The sequence below is a fragment of the Felis catus genome, chromosome B1 (assembly GCF_018350175.1).
Source record: "Felis catus isolate Fca126 chromosome B1, F.catus_Fca126_mat1.0, whole genome shotgun sequence".
NCBI lineage: Eukaryota > Metazoa > Chordata > Mammalia > Carnivora > Felidae > Felis > Felis catus.
Window position 1 is genome coordinate 52241604 of NC_058371.1, and position 19058 is coordinate 52260661.

The window sequence follows — 19058 nt, forward strand, 5'->3', positions numbered from 1 at the left end:
TTGGCTTTTCTAAATAGGCAATCATGTCATCCGCAACTAAAGACCATTTTATTTCTTTGTTTTCAATCTGGATGCCATTTATTCATTCTGGTTTTGTTTTTTTGTGTTTTTTTGTTTTGTTTTGTTTTCTTTTGTTTTGGCCTTATTGCACTGGCTATTAACTGCCAATACAATGTTGAATAGAAGTGGTGAGAGTGAACATCTCTGTTATTTCTGATATTAGTGAAAAAGTATTTAGTTTTCACTGTTAAGTCTGTAATTAGTAGTAGGGTTGTTTTGTTTTTGTTTTGTTTTGTTTTGGTAAATGCTGTTGAAGATGTTTCCTTTTGTTCCTAGTTTACTGAGAGTTGGGGTTTTTTGTTTTTGTTTTTTAAAATCAGGAATAGATGTTGACTTTTGTCAAATGCTTTTTCTATATCTATTGAGATGATCATGTGGTGTTTTTCTTTTTTAATTTGGCAATATGATAAATTGCTTTGATTTTCAAATGATAAACCCCAGTTGTTTATGATGTATTATCCTTTTCATGTATTGTTGGATTTAATTTGCTAATATTTTGTTTAGAAATTTTGCATCTGAGTTCATGAAATATATTGGTCTGTAGTTTTCTTGTAATGTGTGGTTTTTTTTTAATATATATATTAGAGTTATGCTGGCCCCGTGGAATGAATTGATAAATAATTGCCTTTTCTTCAACTTTCTGGAAGAGTTTGTCTTGAATAGTATTTTTTCCTTAAACGTTTTGTATAATTCATCAGTGAAGCCACCTAGACCTGAAGGTTATTTTGTTTTTGTTTTTTGTTTGTTGTTTGTTTTGGTGGTGGTAGGAAGGAGATTTTAATGAACATTTCAGTTTATTTAATAGCTATAAAACTAATTAGGTTCTCCTTGAGTTTGTGTCTTCTAGGAATTTGTCCATATCATTTCCCTTGTTGAATTTATTGGCATAAAGTTGTTACTAGTATTTCCTTTAATGTTTTTAATGCCTGTAGAATCTGTAGAGATTCTCGTTTCTCTCCTTACTGGTATTGGTAAATTGAGACAGATTTTCTTTTTTCCTGATCACTTTGGCAAGTGGTTTATTGCTTTTATTATTTTCAAACAATCATTTTTGCTTTTCTTGTTCCCTATAATTTTCTTTTTTCTTTTTCATTGATTTTGGCTCTGATCTTTATTATTTAATGTCTTCTGCTTTGGATTTAATTTGCCCTTCTTTTCCTAGTATCCTGGAATCTGAAGTCACTATTATGAAACTTTCTTTTTTAATATAGATGCTCTCCTCAGACTATCAGCCCCACCCAGGTTCCCTCTCCTGTGGCCTGGAACTCAAAACAGTAAACTGGGGTATTTGTAGGACTCATCTTGTTTCCCATCTCCCAGAGATCTCTGTTCTTTGTTGCTTGATGTCCAGTGTCTTGAAAACAGTTCTTTCTTATATTTTGTCCAGTTATTTTGGTTGTTTCAGGTGGAAAGGTAAGTCTGTTCCCTGTTACTCTACCTTTGCCAGAAGTAGAAGTGCCAAGAATGTGAGTTTTCAAAATAAATTTTATAAGCGGCATTCTAGTGTGTTGATAGGTTGTGGATGTCTGGTGGAATTATCTTTACTAGGATTTGACCCGTGCTGATAACATCTGCTTGTCCAAATTAACAACGCAGTGGTGAGAGGCATAGGGATCCTTACAATTCAGATGGCGTTCAGAAGAGTGGCTGTAGGAGATGTCTTTCTAAACTGGGCAAAAAGTAGGTTAAATGAACAGCATTTGGACAATCTAAGAATTCCTAGTTAAGGAATACCCAGAACTATTAATGGAAAAGATTTAGGGCCAACCAGTGGCAAAGCAAAAGAAAAATCAGAGCTGTTAGCAAGTACTGACAAAACAAAACAACTACAATAAAAGACGAAAATTCCAATAAAGGTAAAATTACATTTGCACAAAATTTACTGATACAAAATTTGTGATTAGATATGACGTTAATTTAGAATAGATATTGCAAGCTAATAGTTTTTAAAGACTGAAAAAGAGATATTTATATTTAAAATCAACTATTAAACTTGGAAGTAAGTAAAATCTGAAATGTTTTCCGATGTTTCAGAAATACCTCTGTACAAACACTTACCACATTAATTACAGATCTTTTTTCTTCATTCTTTGAAGCAAGGCCCCAAATAATTTTCATTAAATGAATTGGCCTAGTATGAATTACTTTATGAATTTGAAATGTTTTTAAGTACATATATTTAAAATAATTTATGGCTCACATTTTAGTAATGCAGGCTTGCCTCTTCCCTAACTAGACTAATTGGGGAGAAGAAAGGTGAATGTAGATGGTAATTCTTTTTTCTACATTCTTTTTTCAAGGAAATAATCATATGCTTAAAAATAGACACATATATGGGGGCGCTTGGGTGGCTCAGTTGGTTAAGCACCCAGCTCTTGATTTCAGCTCAGGTCATGATCTCCTGGTTTGTGAGTTTGAGTCCTGTATTGAGATTCACACTGACAGTGTGAAGTCTGCCTGGGATTCCCTTTTCCTCTCTCTCAAAATAAATAAATATACTTTTTTAAAAAAGATAGAAATGTATATGTTCCTAAGCATAATTTGTAATTTTTTACAGATTTGTGGGACCACTGGGTACCATCATCATAAAATGTAAAGACTTTCGAATAATTCAGTTGGATATTCCTGGAATGGAGGAATGTTTGAATATTGCCAGTTCCATTGAGGTAAATGTTTCAGAAGCAAAATCTGGTGAAAGTAAATAGTAATAAAAAAGAACCTTATATTCTTACTCAGTATAGCTCTTATGTTTGTTTTACTAGATATTTGGTCATGTTCTATGACTCACATATTGAAAATTGTTAGGAAAAGCCTCACCCAGATTCATTGTTATAGGAACGTATTAGGATTTTATTGACTTATAGCAGTTTTTAGTGTTCTGGGTTCCTTATTCCTCCAGGTTCACTCATTGTAGCATTTGACAGAATTTCCTTCCCTTTTAAGGCTGGATGATAATCCATTGTATGTGTATATGGTAAGGCTTTTGTTAGAAGTTACTTCTTTTATCAAAGCAAATAATTATCACCAATGATTATAGCCCTGTGTTTGTTTTTAGCAAGTCTGAAGCAAACAGAGAATGTTTGCTTGTCTTAGACAAATGTTTGCCTAAGACTAAAAAGTGTGTTTGTTTTATATTTGTATAAACAGTATTGACTGTCTCTTCAGATTTCAAATAATAGAAATTTTACTTGGATAATTTAATATTTAAATTGAGGAGCTCACTTCATTTTCTTCCCCATTCAAACCAACTATTTTGGTTTACACTCAAATTTTAAATTGCCTTATTTTAAATCATTGCTACTAAATTATAGTAATTAACTTTATGGTATTTTCTAGATAATTATAGACACACTGATTTCTTTTCCCTCCGTCTATGAGTGACTAATCTGGTCTTTGTATCCAAAACAAATGCTAGTGGCTTAACTATTAAAAGGAGGCAGAAAGGTTTAAAAATCTATAACTAGGATCATGTTTGGTTTCTAAACAAGAATAGAGAAATAAAAAAACAACTGTTGTGGTGCTGAGAAAATGGCATGTAACCATTTTGCTTCTGCCTTTGCTAAATTTTCCTTAAAGGAAATGAGAAGATGAGCTGAACTGTTTGTCTTACATATCTGTCACTTGGAAGTGACAGAGTAATGTTGATTTGGCCACATTCGCTAACGTGGGTAAGAAACACACTGTGGTTTCTAGGCTGTTAAGCTGAAATACTGTCCTGCTCTTTGGGCAAGGAAATGCTACTGATCCATTTCATTTTTTTTTTTTCTTTTTTTTCAGTTGTGGGTTTGGATTTTCACTGGCCAGTCTGCATTTTTCTTTTTATCTGTTTTATGGGTTACAAGATAGCTGGTTGGTGGGTGTCAGTGAAATCGCATATGAAGGATAGTGGTGAAGAAAATATAGGGCAAAGCTATTAACCCACTTTCTGATTGCATTTACTTAGCTTTGTTAGCATCTGACACTAATCAGTTGTTTCATTAGCTGTATATAGTACCTAAAATCCTTTAGAAACTGATTATATAGAAACCCTTACAGCTGAAAAGAAGCTATGAATTACGAGCCATTCTCCTAATTTGACCTTAGGAAGTGAATGCTCTACTGGTTATTTTTATAACGTAGTAAATGTCCATAATGAACGTGGCCTCTTGCCTTTTGCTGGTATCTAATTTCTTTCCCATCTCCCCTATATATCTTGATATAACTTGGAAGTAATAAGTGAATTTCTTATATAGCACAGTTGAACTTTTCTTTGCAATCAAGAATCCATATACCCAAATATATTCTGCTGCCATAAATAGAATCCCACTGGAGTAATAACTTGCAAGTGCTCGTTTTTCTAAATCGTAGTAGGAAGGCTGATGAAGCTTTTTTCTATGTAGTTTCTACTGTCTTTTGGAGTTGAAATGTTTTCAGTTCTTTCAGCGTTAATGAATTTAAAGGAAAAGTCCTACCTCTAGCGATACAAATTGTGATCACAACAAGTCAGAATATGAGTGCTTATTATCTGCTAAAGTGACTGCTGACTTGCATTAAAAATCACGGGGCACCTGGGTGGCTCAGTTGGTTAAGCGTCCGACTTCAGCTCAGGTCATGATCTCACCCTCTGTGAGTTCGAGCCCCGCATCGGGCTCTGTGCTGACAGCTCAGAGCCTGGAGCCTGCTTCACATTCTGTGTCCCTCTCTTGCTCTGCTCCTCCCCCGCTCACACTGTCTCTCTCTCAAGAATAAATAAAAAATTTTTAAAATTAGAAAAAAAAATCATGATTGTACCAGTATGCAAACAGTAGGAGGTTCCTTAAGAAATTAAAAATGGAACTACCATGTGACCCAGCAGTCTCACTTCTGGATATATAGCCGAAGAAAACAAGATCATTATCTCAAAGAGGTATCTGTACTCCACTGTTCATTGCAGCATTATTCATATTCGCCAAAATATGGAAATACCCTAAGTATCTGTCAACAGATGACTGGATAAAGAAAATGTGACACATATCTATATATATAATGGAATATGATTCAGCCTTAAAAAACAGCAATCCTTAAAAAACAGCAATCCTAATATTTGTGACAACATGAATGAAATTGGAGGGCTTGTGTCAAGTGAAATCAGGCAGAGAAGACAAATAATTGCATGTTATTACTTATATGTGGAATCCTAAAAAACAAAAACAAAACTTAATAGAAACAGGGTAGAAAAGTGGTTGTTGCGGGCTGGGGAAATAGGGACAGGTTGGTAAAAGTTACAAACTTGCAGTTATAAGATGAATAAGGTCTTAAGATCTAATATATACCATGGTCCCTCCAGTTGATAACACTGTATTGTATAACAGACATTTTCTAAGAGAGTAGAACTTAAATGTTCTTAACAACAAAAGGTAAATATGTGAGGTGATGGACATGTTAATTGACTCAATGGGGGAGTCCTTTCACAGTGTATCAGATCATCACTTGAAATATCTCTTAGTTTTGGTAGTTTTACCTCAGCAAAGATGAAAAAAGATTTTTTAAATATTGCAAAAAATATCTTAAACCAATTAAAAAAGTAAACCAATTAAATAAAATAATGTTTGTCCTGAACGATGACAGTTCTGGCCTAGGTCAGATGTGGACACTGGCCATTCTGTTTCTGTTTAGTGTGATTGGAAGCCAAAGACTCCACAGAAGTGGATAATGGATTATCCAGCCCTGCTTCTCCATATTTTCTGTTTTATGAGCTCTGCGGGGAAGGTGTCATGATTTATGAACAGACAGAAGAATAGCTTTGGATGGGGATGTTTTTGTTAAGTTGTTGAACTACATGTCCAGTCTATTTTTTACTAAGGCTTGGGCCTATTCTTTTGTGAGACTGATCCTTCTGTGACCTAGAGGGAGGTAGCTTTATTCTGAGAGTTTTGGGGAACTAGCATGATGTTGGGGCCCCGCCCTCCTCCAGAAGAGTGTCTCCATAATTCCTGGAATTTGAATTATGCTAATTGATTTTGGTGCCTTTTTTTGCGGCCATAGAAGTGCTTTTCATAACTCCCCTGTCAGAAGGTTGAAATAGCCTCCATCACCTGGAGGATATTTCACCTGTCTGTTCCTCCCATTTAGTCAGATTTTCTTGGTGGTATTACCCAGAATTCAAGAGTTCCAGATGAACACAGGCTCTTTTGGGAACCATAGAGTTAATGCCGCAGCTTGAGAGTGGGTCATTGTAACATAAAGATAATATGATACATGACCAAATGGCATATCATTCTAAGAAGGTAGAACATGAACATTGATGGAGCATATGTGGTGCATAGGATATGTGAAGCATATAATTGCCAAGATCAGTTTCAGGGTTTATCATGTGCCAGGCACTATTATTAACAGGCCTGTTATATACGTTATCTTTCTTAATGCTACCAATAGCCCTATGAGATAGGTACTTTAATTCCCCCCATTTTTGAGCTAAGGAAATGGAGGCATTAGAGTGGTTACATTAGTTAACCATTATTGCACTGGGATCTGGAATTTGAGTCTAGCAGTTTGGCTCTAGTCTGACTCTTTGGCCACTTACCTGTGACACCCTTATTTATGGTTATTAACAGACACTGATTTTATGTAATTTACATATGTTGATACAGTTGATAGCTGGGATTTTGAGCCATGACCTTGCTTGCTAACAAAACGTGTTTATTTTCTGATTTCCAGAAATATTTGGACCTTTTTATTAGGCTTTGTTAAGTGGTGTCAAAAGGAGTTATTTAGTTTTTCTCCTAGAATAGGTGTACACACTTTTCTTGTCCTTGTGTTCATTCAGCAAATGATAACTGAGTGTATGTTATGTGCCAGATACATACCTTGTTAGATGCTAAAAGCATGGAAATTAGCTTCAATAAACTATATATCTAGTGGTAAGTGCAACGCTAGAGAAATATATTGGGTGTGTATCATTATTGATCATATTTAATACCAATTTGGCAGTTAGAAAGTGTTGAAATTGCGGTATGTTCCTTTTCCTTTCTTTAATTTCCTTTTTATGCCCTAGGCACTGTCTACCTTGGACTCTATCACTCTGATGTACCCTTTCTTTTACCGACCCATGTTTGAAGTGATAGAAGATGGCTGGCATTCTTTCCTTCCTGAGCAAGAGTTTGAACTCTACTCTTCAGCTGTGAGTTAACTTTTCTGAGAGATCTATATGTAATGAGAAATAACCCAGCACCTTACTTGTGAAAATGATCACTTCCTTTTGACAAGTAATAAGGTGTTGTTGGCTTATCTATGCCTAAAAGAAATTTCTGGTAGTGATTAGTAATGCAACTTCTGCCATTCAGAGATTTGCGTAATTTATTTTCAATGCTGTAGCTCAAGTGATTTTTCCACTAGTGGATTTGCTGTATTCCAAATATTACTTTTTTAATTTCGAAAATGACATTGATAAAACATTAAGATCTTCATAAAGGTAATCCTGACATGTTTGAATTAATTGTTGATTATTTTAAAAGTGTCTCCATAGATACAATCTTATATGTAGTAATTAGGGTCTGAGCTATCCCAAAGAAATCTGTTGAACCCACTGTGTACCGAAGACAGCATTAGAGAAACATAGATCACGTTTGTTTCTGTGGGATAGTTTTTATGTTTTTAGAACTTGGGTTATTAAGACCATGTTACTAGAACCAGGTTTTCTTTCTCATTCTTCACTATTTTACTTCTTTCTTTTTCCATCACACCTATGTAAATGGACCCGGTGGGGGTGGGGCGGGGCATGGGGATGAAGAAGTAGGGACCAGGGTGCTATGTAATTAAAGATGTTCGGGGCGCCTGGGTGGCGCAGTCGGTTGAGCGTCCGACTTCAGCCAGGTCACGATCTTGCGGTTCGTGAGTTCGAGCCCCGCGTCAGGCTCTGGGCTGATGGCTCAGAGCCTGGAGCCTGTTTCCGATTCTGTGTCTCCCTCTCTCTCTGCTCCTCCCCCGTTCATGCTCTGTCTCTCTCTGTCCCAAAAATAAATAAAAAACGTTGGAAAAAAAAAAAATTAAAAAAAAAAAAAAAGAATAAAGATGTTCGTGGCAAGCAAAGTGTCAAAGGAACAAGAAGTTCACATTCTTATTTATGGGGCATTTTTGTGTAGTTTGTGGATAACTACCTGTATTTACACTTACATTTAGTGTTTTTATTGCATTACAAACTGCATAGTAAACATTCTTTTAAAAAAATTTTTTTTTTTAATGTTTTAATTTATCTTTGAGAGAAAGAGAAAGAGACAGAGAACAAGCGGGGGAGGGGCAGAGAGAGGGAGACACAGAATCCGAAGCAGGCTCCAGGCTCTGAGCTGTCAGCACAGAGCCCGACGCAGTCCTTGATCTCATGAGCTGTGAGATCATGACCTGACTGAAGTTGGACGCCCAAACGACTGAGCCACCCAGGTGCCCGCATAGTAAACACTCTTAAATGCATGATGCTTTTCTGTTGTGTCAACTGCCACCTAATGGTTACCTTAGGGGAATCCTCAATTATTTCCTAGGTGGCAAATGGCTGTCACATGGTGGTCAGAAAGAGAGATGTCTGGATGATTTGCTTGGTTACCCAAAACTGTCCATACAGATGACCTGCCTGTGATATTTATCTTGGAGATAGGTGCTGTGAGTGAACCAGTGTAATTCTACATTCTACAACTCAACATTCAAGTTAGTCTCCTATTCTGTGCAGAAATCTCCTGTTCGAAAAAACAAACATGATGTTGTTGTTTAGCCTCTGCTTGAACTCTTAGTGCGGGAGAATTCGCAAAAACACAGTGATGCCCCATTTGGGGACAGCTCTTATGCTGAGCTGAGCTCTGTCTCCCTGTACACAGAGCCAATGTTTCTGATGTTACCTTGTGTTACCCAATTTATCTTATTCCTCTACCATGAACTGTTCCTCAAATTAAGAACTTTTATGTCCCCGTGAAGTTTTCTTTTCTATAGATTAAATGTCAGTATTTACCTCAACTTTTCTTCTAGTAACAGTGACCTCAGGTCCCCACACTGTCCTGGTTGCTCTTCCCAACAGGGCCTTCAGTTTGTCATTTATTCTCTTAAACATATGGTACCCATAACACTTGGTGTAGATTGGAACTATGACTGGTACTTAAGGCAGCTTAAGTTTGAATCAGCATTTTTGAGAATTAAGTTACTAATGAAATAAGTGAAAATTCCTTCATCTCACATATGTTACTAAGGGATCCTCCCTATGTTTCTGTTATTTTATTTACGTACTAATTTTTACTCAGATTCAGTACTTCTCCTTGTAGACATTTTCTTTTTGGCTCAGCTAATTATTTAAGCAATTTGTATGTTTGAAGTTCTGGTATTTTCCTGCAAATTTTGTAATCCACAGATTTAATGAGAACATCTTCAATGCCTTGTTTGAGGTATTACTAGATTATGGAAATTTAAGATGAGCAAAGCATGGTTCCTTCCTTCTACTTGTTCAAAGTCTAGCAATTATTTAAGTAATCAAGTACAATAAAAATAAGTGCTGACAAAAGTATCCGCAAGGCACAGGGAAAATGACATAATTAAATTTGTGTTACAGAAAATCAATTCTGAAGCAAAATGCCAAGAAACTGCTTAAGAGGCTACTGTAATAATACAAAGGTGGTTGGATATAGCACAGAAAGATTCAGAAAGTAGAATTAAAAGACGTTGGTGACCCACTTACTGGATGTGAAAAGGATGCTACCACTGAGATAGGAAAGGCAGAAAAAGAAATATGTGTAGAGGGAATGAGTTCAGTTTAGTTTGGGGCAAGGCAATTTGAATGGCCTGTATGGTACATGTCATTGAATGTATACAAGAGATAGTCTAGAGCTTACTTGAGGGATGTGTTAAAAATGAAAAACTGAGACTAACCAGCAAATACATTGTAGAAACCATGAGGAGAAACTGAGATTGCCTAAGGAGCATCTAAAGTAAAAAGGATGCTAAGGATTGAACCATTTAAGAGGTAAATGGAGGAAAAATCCAAGAAAAGAGCAAGTTTCACGTAGGAGGGAGTCAACAGTGTGGACAGCTTCTTATTCATTGTTTATTTTCTCTTTCACGGCGTAGAATATAAGCTGCTAGAATATTAACTTTACAAGGGCAGGAACAATGTCATTCTTGTTTTCTACTGTATTGCTAGCATATGATTAACGAAGAGTAAATATTTGTTGAGTGAATGAATGTAGGAATGTGTACTTATTCAGGATAGGGCAGAAGGACAGGAAAGCCTTCTATGTATCATTAAAAATCCTCTGCCAGGTTAGACATCTATCACTTAATATTCTTTGAGTAAGTTGTTTTTTTTTTTTTTTTTTTTTTTTACCATGTAAAAACTTTATAATATTAGCCAGTCCCTACTTCATTATTATGTCCAAAAGAAATGTGTGGTATTGAATTAGTACTAAAACTAGCTATCAGGATATTGTGGGTTGCATCCCAGATACCTTATTGGCTGCTTGACTTTCTGGGACTCCGATTCCATGTCTACAAAATGAAAGTATTGAACAAAGTGATCTCTAGAGTTCCTCCTATGTTAAGCATGCTTTTTATTCTAGGACATCATGAAAGATTATTTCAGGTACTTTGTTGAAGTACACATACACAGTGTATGTGTACTCCCCCAATCTACCACTTTAGAAATTATATATAAAAAGGTGATGAGGTCCTCCTTTTGATTGAGTAGCTCCTATCTCACAAGACCTCCTGCAGAGATAGATGACAAACTATGAATAAAACACAAAAAACTGCCATCTGAAAGCTCTGGTAATTGAACAGAAAGTAGCATTATTTTGGAGGAATCAAAACATAGAGACAGTGAATGCCAGAGTGGGATTTCTATTTGGGCGGCTTTGTCCTCAGGTCAGCATAGTTGTGGCATTGATAATGTGGAACAGCTAACGTTCCAATAGAAAGCCCACCTTCTTCTGGTGGGAGGAGCCGGGTGAACGGTTTGGGGCAACCAGAGAGCCAGAGAAGGGGAACCTTGATTTTGTGTGCAGCCTTGAACTTCAGGCTGATCTCAAACCTTGCTTGCATGGGGTAGACTGAGATCAGTCAGAACCAAGGTCTGAGCTGCCATGCACCTCAGGTGTGACAGAATTTGCAGTTTAAATCTAATGAAGTTATTTGCCTACTGAAACAAAAAACATGAACTCTCTTCAGAAGACTATAATAGAATGCAGGGTTTCCACAACATAACATTGACAATGTCCAGGATACAATCTAAAATTGAGCTAGGATATTATGACCCATTCTGAAGAAAAAAGTTGACAAGTACCAACCCCAAGATGGGTCATATGTTCAAATTATCACACAAAGACTAAAAAGCAGCTCTTAAAACTGTCCAATTTCTCAGAAAGGAAAATATGCTTAAAACCAAAGAAAAGACAGATAATATCAACAGAGAAATAGAAAATATTAATCTGAAATTAAAAATTCACTGGCTGAGCTAAAAAGTAGAGACGACAGAGGATAGAACCAATGAACTTGAAATTAGAGCAATAGAAATTATTTAGTAGAAAGAAGAGGGAGGGAAGAAGTTACACTAAAATAAGCAGAGCCTCAGAGATGTGGAACAATATCAAAATGCCTAGCATATGTGTAATTGGAGAACGAGAAGGAGAGACTAGAGAGAGTAAGGTAGAAAATATATTTAAAGAAATAATATTTAAAACTTTCCAAATTTGATGAATGAATATAAATTCAACAAGATTCAGCAAGCCCCAGACATGATAAATTTGAAGAAAACCATGCATAGGCACATCATAGTCAAACCATCAAAAAACAATGGTGAAGAGATCTTGAAAGCTTCCAGGTAAGAACACCACATTACATACACAGAGACAACAATTTAAATGAGCGTGGACTGTTGATCAGAAATCATGGCAACCAGAAGAGAAAACTATGAAGTGCTGAAAGGAAGAAAACCTGCCAACCTTGAGTTTTGCATGTGGTGAAAGTATCTTTCAAGAATGAAGGTGAGACATTTTCAGATTAAAAGGAAACTAAGAATTTGTTGCCAAGAAGACTTTACCATAAGAAATGTTAAAGGAACTTCTTCAGACTGAAGGGAAATAATACCAGAGGGAAACTTGAATATTTAGACTTATTGAAGAATATTGGAAATGCTAAATACCTAGGTAAATACAACAGGCTATTTTTTTTCCCTTTTTAATGTCTTTAACATATACGTGATTATTTGAATAAAGGTTACAGCTTGCCTCTGTGATATTAATAGTGTATGTAGACCTATTCTATTTGGAAATTGTGGCTTTTACTCAAGGTGACTGCTATGGTGTGGCTGTTTGGGTAAATCTACTTGTACAGTTTTAAGGTTTTTACATTTTATATAATGTGGGCAAATATTTAAGTTAAAGATACATATTGTAATACCTAGGCAGGGTTTCTGAACTTTGGCACTATTGAAATTTACACTAGATAATTCTTTGCTGTGAGAATGTGTCCTGTGCCTTGTAGGATGTTTGATAGCATCTTTGGCACCACTAGATGCCAGTGGGATTCTTTTCACCCCACCTATAGTTGTTTCCACACATTGACGAATGTTATTCCTTGGCAAAATCACCCCTGGGTGAGAACCACTGTCCTAGAACAATCCCTTTTTAAAAAATGTGAAGAGGTATAATTTAAAAAGTTAATACGTACATCGAAATGCAATTCTAAAAAGTATTTAAATCTAACAGAAAGTGGGAAAGAAAAAATAGCAATAGAAACTGAAGGGACAAACAAATAAATGTTAGTCTAAATTCCAGCCATATCAACAACTATTTTAGTATTAATGAGCTAAACACTCCAATCGAAAGATGAAGATTGTCAGAGTGAATTAAAGAAAAAAATTAATTAAAGATCTAAACATAAGCCATGTACAAAAGATGCATTTTGAATATGAAGACATAGGTTGAAAATAAATAAATGGGAAAACATGCCATAGATAAAAAAGCAGAAGTAGCTGCATTAACTCCAGATTAAAAAAAATACTCCAAGACACAAAATATCAAATAAAGAGGGTCATTCCATAATAATAAAATTTTGAAGATAAAACTATATATAGCAAACATTGATAGAAGTTATGAGTAGTTCTGTGATCATGGTATGAGATTATTAACACTGTCCTCTCAGCAATTAATAGAACAGCTAGACTAAAACAAAAACAACTAGACAACAACAAAACAAGACGTGGAAGATCTGAACAACACTATCTGATATTTATAGAATGCCACTCCTAACTTATGTACAATATATACATTATTCAAGAGTACATGGTATGTTCCCCAGGAGAGACTGTATGCAAGGCCATTAAATAAATTTCAGTATTAGAAAAATTGAAACTGTACAATGTGTAATATCTGACCACAAAGGAATTAAATTAGAAATCAATAACACTAAGGTATTTAGGAATACCCAGAATATTTCTAAATTAAACAAAATACTTGTAAATAATCTATGTGTCAAAAACGAAATCATAAGGGAGATTAGAAAATATTTTGAACTGAATTATAAACATGCAACATCATAATTTGTGGAATATGGCTAAAGTTTAAAGAGAAACTTATGGCTTTAAATGCTTAGATTAAAAAAAAAGAAGAAAAGGTCTAAAATCACCAAATTAGGCTAGGGGGATAAAAAAAGCAAAGTAACTAGAAGGAATGAAATCATAAAAATAAGATCAGAAATCGATAAAATACTCATAAGCAAGTTTAGTAAGGGTGATCAATATAAATATACCCACAATATAAATATACCCGAACTAAATTATTGGCAACAAGCAATCTGAAAATGAATAAAACACTTGGGAATAAATTTAACAAAATAGGTACAGATTCTGTACACTGGAAAACACAAAACATTGCTGAGAAGTTAAAGGATATCTAAATAAATGGAGAGATACACCATGTTCATGGATTAGAAGACCATAGGGTTAAGATCAGTAGTGGGCTGACTTACATAGTGGACCACGAAGTAAATATTTTAGGCTCTGTCGGTCATGCAGTCTCTGTTACAACTACACCACTCTGCTGTTGCAACGTGAAAACAGCAATAGATAACATGCCAATGAATGGGTAGTGCTATGTTCCAGTAGAACTTTATTTATAAAAACAGGCAGTGGGCTGGATTTGGCTTGTGGACTATTGTTTGCTGACCTCTCATTAAGATCACAGTTGTTTCCAGATTGCTTTATAGATTCAGTGCAATTCCTATGAGAATTCCAATAGGTGTGTTTAATAGAAATTGACAAAATTATCCTAAAATTTATGTGGATATGCAAAGTTACTAGAATAGTCAAAACAACTGTGAAAAAGAAAGGATTTACATTATTTGATTTCAAAACTTAATGTAAAGTTATAATAATCAAGAGAGTGTGGCATTGGTATAAGGGCAGACTTATTGATGAATGGAATAAAAGCTAAAAGTATAAAACTTCTTGAAGAAACCACAGGAGAAAATCTTCATGACCTTGGATTAGGCAAAGATTTTTTAGATAGAACACCACAAGTGACTGAAAAAAGATTAATGATTTCCTAGTTTGAGATGTGGAGGAGAGGATATGGACTGCAAAAATACACATGGGATTTTTGTGGGAAATGATTGAAATGTTTGTTATCTTGATTGTGGTGGTGGTTTCATGAGTGTATATAGCTGTCAAGACTCATGAAATCATGCACTCTAAATGGATCTAGTTTATTTTTCCATACAAATAATAAAATCTCAAAATTGATTAAAAAGAAGAGAAAAAACTTAATGTAAGGTTAAGTACCTGACTGGAAACAAAGAGTGATCTAGAATACAGATCTGAAGTAATTGCTCAGAGTGCAGAGCAGAGAAACAAGGAAGATGTGCAAAATGATAGAGAAGTTAGACACATGTATGAATGATAAAGGGAAAAGATCCAATATTCATTAAATGGGAGTTTAAGAAGATAATAGAGAAAATGGAAGAAAGGCACTATTCAAATAGGTAATGGTTGAGAGTTCTCCAGAACTGATGAAAGCCACAAACTCTTAAAGTGTCCCAGGAAGCACTATGCAAGACAATAAAAAATAAATCTTTAGTTAGATGTGTTGTAGTCCAGCTATTAAATCGTAAGGCAAAGAGAATATCACAAAGTAAGTCGGAGAGAAAAGAGAAACTACATATATGGTGTAATAAAATTAGAATAGAAAAAAATTGGATAGAATTAGACATCTATTCATGATAAAAGCTCTTAGCAGAATTGGATTTGAAGGGCATTTATATAATCTGATAAATGCTGTCTGATAAGTCTGATAAAGCTACCCAAAACAAAAACATACAAAAAAGCAAGTCTTTTATCATTCTCTTTAAGTTCAAGACTGAGACAGTTTGTCCACCACCACTACTTGCTGGTTCATTGAGACAAGAAGGAAAAATAAAAGATACAAAGATTGAAATGAAAGAAGCAAGACTGTCATTGTTACTTATATGTTTGTCTACACAGGAAACTGAAAGAGTCTTGAGATTGTGAGCATTTCTGTATACCAACCACAGTTTTGAAAAACATATAACTAAAATGCAACAAAAATATAAGGTTTCTAGGAATATATCGAAGAAAAGTTACGCAAGGCTTTTATTGAGAGAATTGTACAACTTTGTTGAAAAAATTAAGTAAGCTTTAAAAAGGTGAGAGACACTATGCTCATGGACAGGGAGATAGAATATTTTAAAGATGTCTTTAAATGAATCCATAAAATCAATGCAGTCTTACTAAAACCACAATGGGTTTTTACATGAAATTAGATAAAAGTTGCATAGAGAAGCTCAGGTACTCTTGAAGAACAACAAAGAGGGAGGAGGAGACTTAGCCTACTAAATATCAAGTTTATTCTAAAAGCTATGGGACTTACTACAATAAACCAGTGGGACAGAATAGCAAACCTTCTACGTATGGGAACTTAATATATGCCGGAAGTGGCATTGCAGGTCAATGGATGATCATACCATTCTCCAGAGTAGGAAATCAGTAAGTAATGTCTAATAGTGAAATTCAAGAAGTAACAGTATAATCACGTTATTTAGAAATTTGGATGTAGGGCGCTTGGGTGGCTCAGTCAGTTAAGCTTCCGACTTGGGCTCAGGTCATGACCTCACGGTTGGTGGGTTCGAGCCCCACGTTGGGCTCTGTGCTGACAGCTCAAAACCTGGAGCCTGCTTTGGATTCTGTGTCTCCCTCTCTCTCTGCCCCTCCTCCACATGTGCTCCATCTCTGTCTCTCTCTCTCTCTCTCTCTCAAAAATAAAACATTAAAAAAATTAAAAAAAAAGAAATTTGGATGTAAACACTAGAAATAAAAAGCTATAAGAGTTGAAAATGAATACCTCTGGGGAAAGGGAATTACGAGATGGAGGTGAACAGGAAACAGGTAAATTCCTTTTTTCTTTTTTTAAATAATGAATTTTTTAGAAACTGTCTTTAAAATTGGTAAGAGAATAACATAGAAAAGTGTAAGTGGTTTAATTAAAAAATATATTGTATCTTGTAAAAAGGTTTTTAAAAAAATTCTCTTTTCCTATAGTATGTTGAATATGCTTCAATTTTATCTTCCTAGTACTGCACCACTTGGCCAGTATGTCAAGCCAAATCTGATTTATCGGAATGTATCAAAATTTGCATATTCATAACTTTATTTTTTTAACTGTAAAAAGTTTTTTTTACTGTCTTCAAGTGGTTTTTATTTTTGATGTTTAAAATAAGTTGTCATTTGATAATCTTATATTGTGTACTCTTAGTCCTTAGTATATTGAGTTAGAAATTATTTCATTGATTCCTAAGTATAATTTTTTTTAGCATTAAGTGGTTATTGTTTTAAGAAAGATATCACCAGTCTTTCTACATTTTTAAATAACAGAAGGGAACAAGGGATTTGATGTAGGTAGTAGCTCTATTGTTATCATCTGGCTAAGCATTATCTAGAATATTATAGTCTTCCTGTTGCTGTACTTAAGAATACCAAAAATAAAGTTAAATGCTCCCCCAAAAAGGATGAATGGGATGATATTGGCCTTGATAGCATGGATATGCTTAAATATATATTACTTGGAGAATAGGCGACTACAGGGGAAACAACTGTCTTTCACATATTTAATAGGATGCCATGTGAAATAGGAAACTGGGACTGAAGCCATGTAAAAACAATAGAGGAAGTTACAGAGCCACATTTGCCCAAAATAAGGAAGCACTTTCTAGGAATGGAGAATACCTAGCAATGTAGGAAACGGACTCTGAAGAATAGAACTCCTTTAAGTATGGGTTGGGTATCCTTATATTAAATTCCCGAGAGATGGCTTCTTCATTGTATGAAAATTGATCTCTAAGGTCCTTTAAAATTTTCAGATTGTTTTGTAACATTGAGATACTTGCTTAGCTTTGAAGTATTTTGTGTTTTCCAGACCAGTGAATGGAGGTTAAGCTATGTCAATAAGGAATTTGCTGTCTGTCCTTCTTACCCGCCAATTGTCATAGTGCCCAAATCCATTGATGATGAAGCTCTTCGGAAGGTAGCTACATTTCGGCATGGAGGACGCTTCCCAGTACTCAGCTATTATCATAAGAAAAATGGAATGGTAAGTATACAGTATTGCTGCTTGATCTGTGAATGCCTTGGTTTGCAGATCTTTCCTTAGAAATGTTCCACTTTCTGTGTTCTTGTTCATTGATGCGATTAGTCTCCCTTGCCAGAACTTCCTTCTTTTAAACATTAGGGAATCAGGAGTAGAGTGTTTTCCGTGATTAGGATATGACTTTGAATTCTTCTCATGATGCTGCTCAAAATTAGAAAGGCCAGACAGGTGGGGTGCTTGGGTGGCTCAGTCGGTTAAGCGTCCAACTTCAGCTCAGGTCATGATCTCGCAGTCCGTGAGTTTGAGCTCCGCGTCAGGCTCTGTGCTAACAGCTTGGATCCTGGAGCCTGCTTCGGATTCTGTGTCTCCTTCTCTGTCTGGGCCTCCCCTGCTCTCTCTCTCTCAAAAATAAATAAATATTAAAAAAAAAAAAAAAAACAGGCAGGTTTATCTTAAGGACTCAGTACTAAGGGAACTAATGTTTGATACTTAAACTAACACTGTTAGGTAGAAAAATAAATTTCTCTGACCAGAATAATGATAGAATTCTTTTTTTAAATTATTTTTACCCAAATTTCCCTGTAAAAAGTAAATTGAGCAGACATTTTTATTTTCAAAAAGGAGAAGAATGACACGTTATTAGTTACAATTTAAGTAAACACAGGAGTCAGTAATTGAATAGTGCTTGCTGTATGTGTGTTTCCTAAATATTTTCTAAATCTGTTTCTGTCCTCTTATTTTCTCTCAGTCAATAAACTCGGCTTCTCATTTTGAAACCAATAGTAAAATAGTGGATAAGTTATGGTCATTTTCCGTTGCCTTTTTTCCCCTGGATAATAAGTCAAGCATGGATATTTAGGGTAAAAAAATTTCCAAAAAATTTGCTACTTTGGCATCAGGTCATCTATCCCATTTGCATAGTAATATTTCTGTTTGTTAGAGAGTTCATTACAAAGCATTTTAAAAAGGGATATTAAATATACTATATGTCCATTTACATGGTTAGTGCAGTCTGGGAGTTAGCCATTGTCATCCTCTGGATGACCTTTCTTGATCATATTAAATTTCAAGGTAGTTAAGATAACAGCATATATTATGGGGAGAAAGTGAAATAACTCTAAACCATTCACCAAGGAAGAGATCTGTATAATATTAATTTCTTGAGAAAATGAAAGGTTTCAAAATCAAACCTTTCAAAATATATAGTTGATGGTCTTGGAAATAAGTTTCTAAATCCTGAAATACTGAACAGGGTGAAAGAGGGTAACAGGAGAATAAATAATAGACAAGCAGCTTTAAAGATATTAAAAATGATTCCCCAAACACAAATAGTACATAAACTTTATTTTACCATTGGTGGTTTTTCTCTTTATAGTTTTTCTCTCTTTATAGTTCTTTCTTTTTTTATTTTTATTT

General features: G+C 35.0%; 1 protein-coding gene across 2 annotated transcripts in view; it reads left to right on the forward strand.

The window, feature by feature from the left end:
• The window catches only part of MTMR9 (myotubularin related protein 9), a 56872-nt gene that overhangs the window by 11027 nt on the left and 26787 nt on the right, over positions 1-19058 (forward strand). For both annotated transcript variants that reach the window (XM_019828675.3, XM_011281563.4), the window contains exons 2-4: positions 2618-2726; positions 7073-7198; positions 17472-17645. In XM_019828675.3, coding sequence (XP_019684234.1) covers positions 2618-2726; positions 7073-7198; positions 17472-17645 — 409 coding nt within the window. The remainder of the gene's footprint in view (positions 1-2617; positions 2727-7072; positions 7199-17471; positions 17646-19058) is intronic.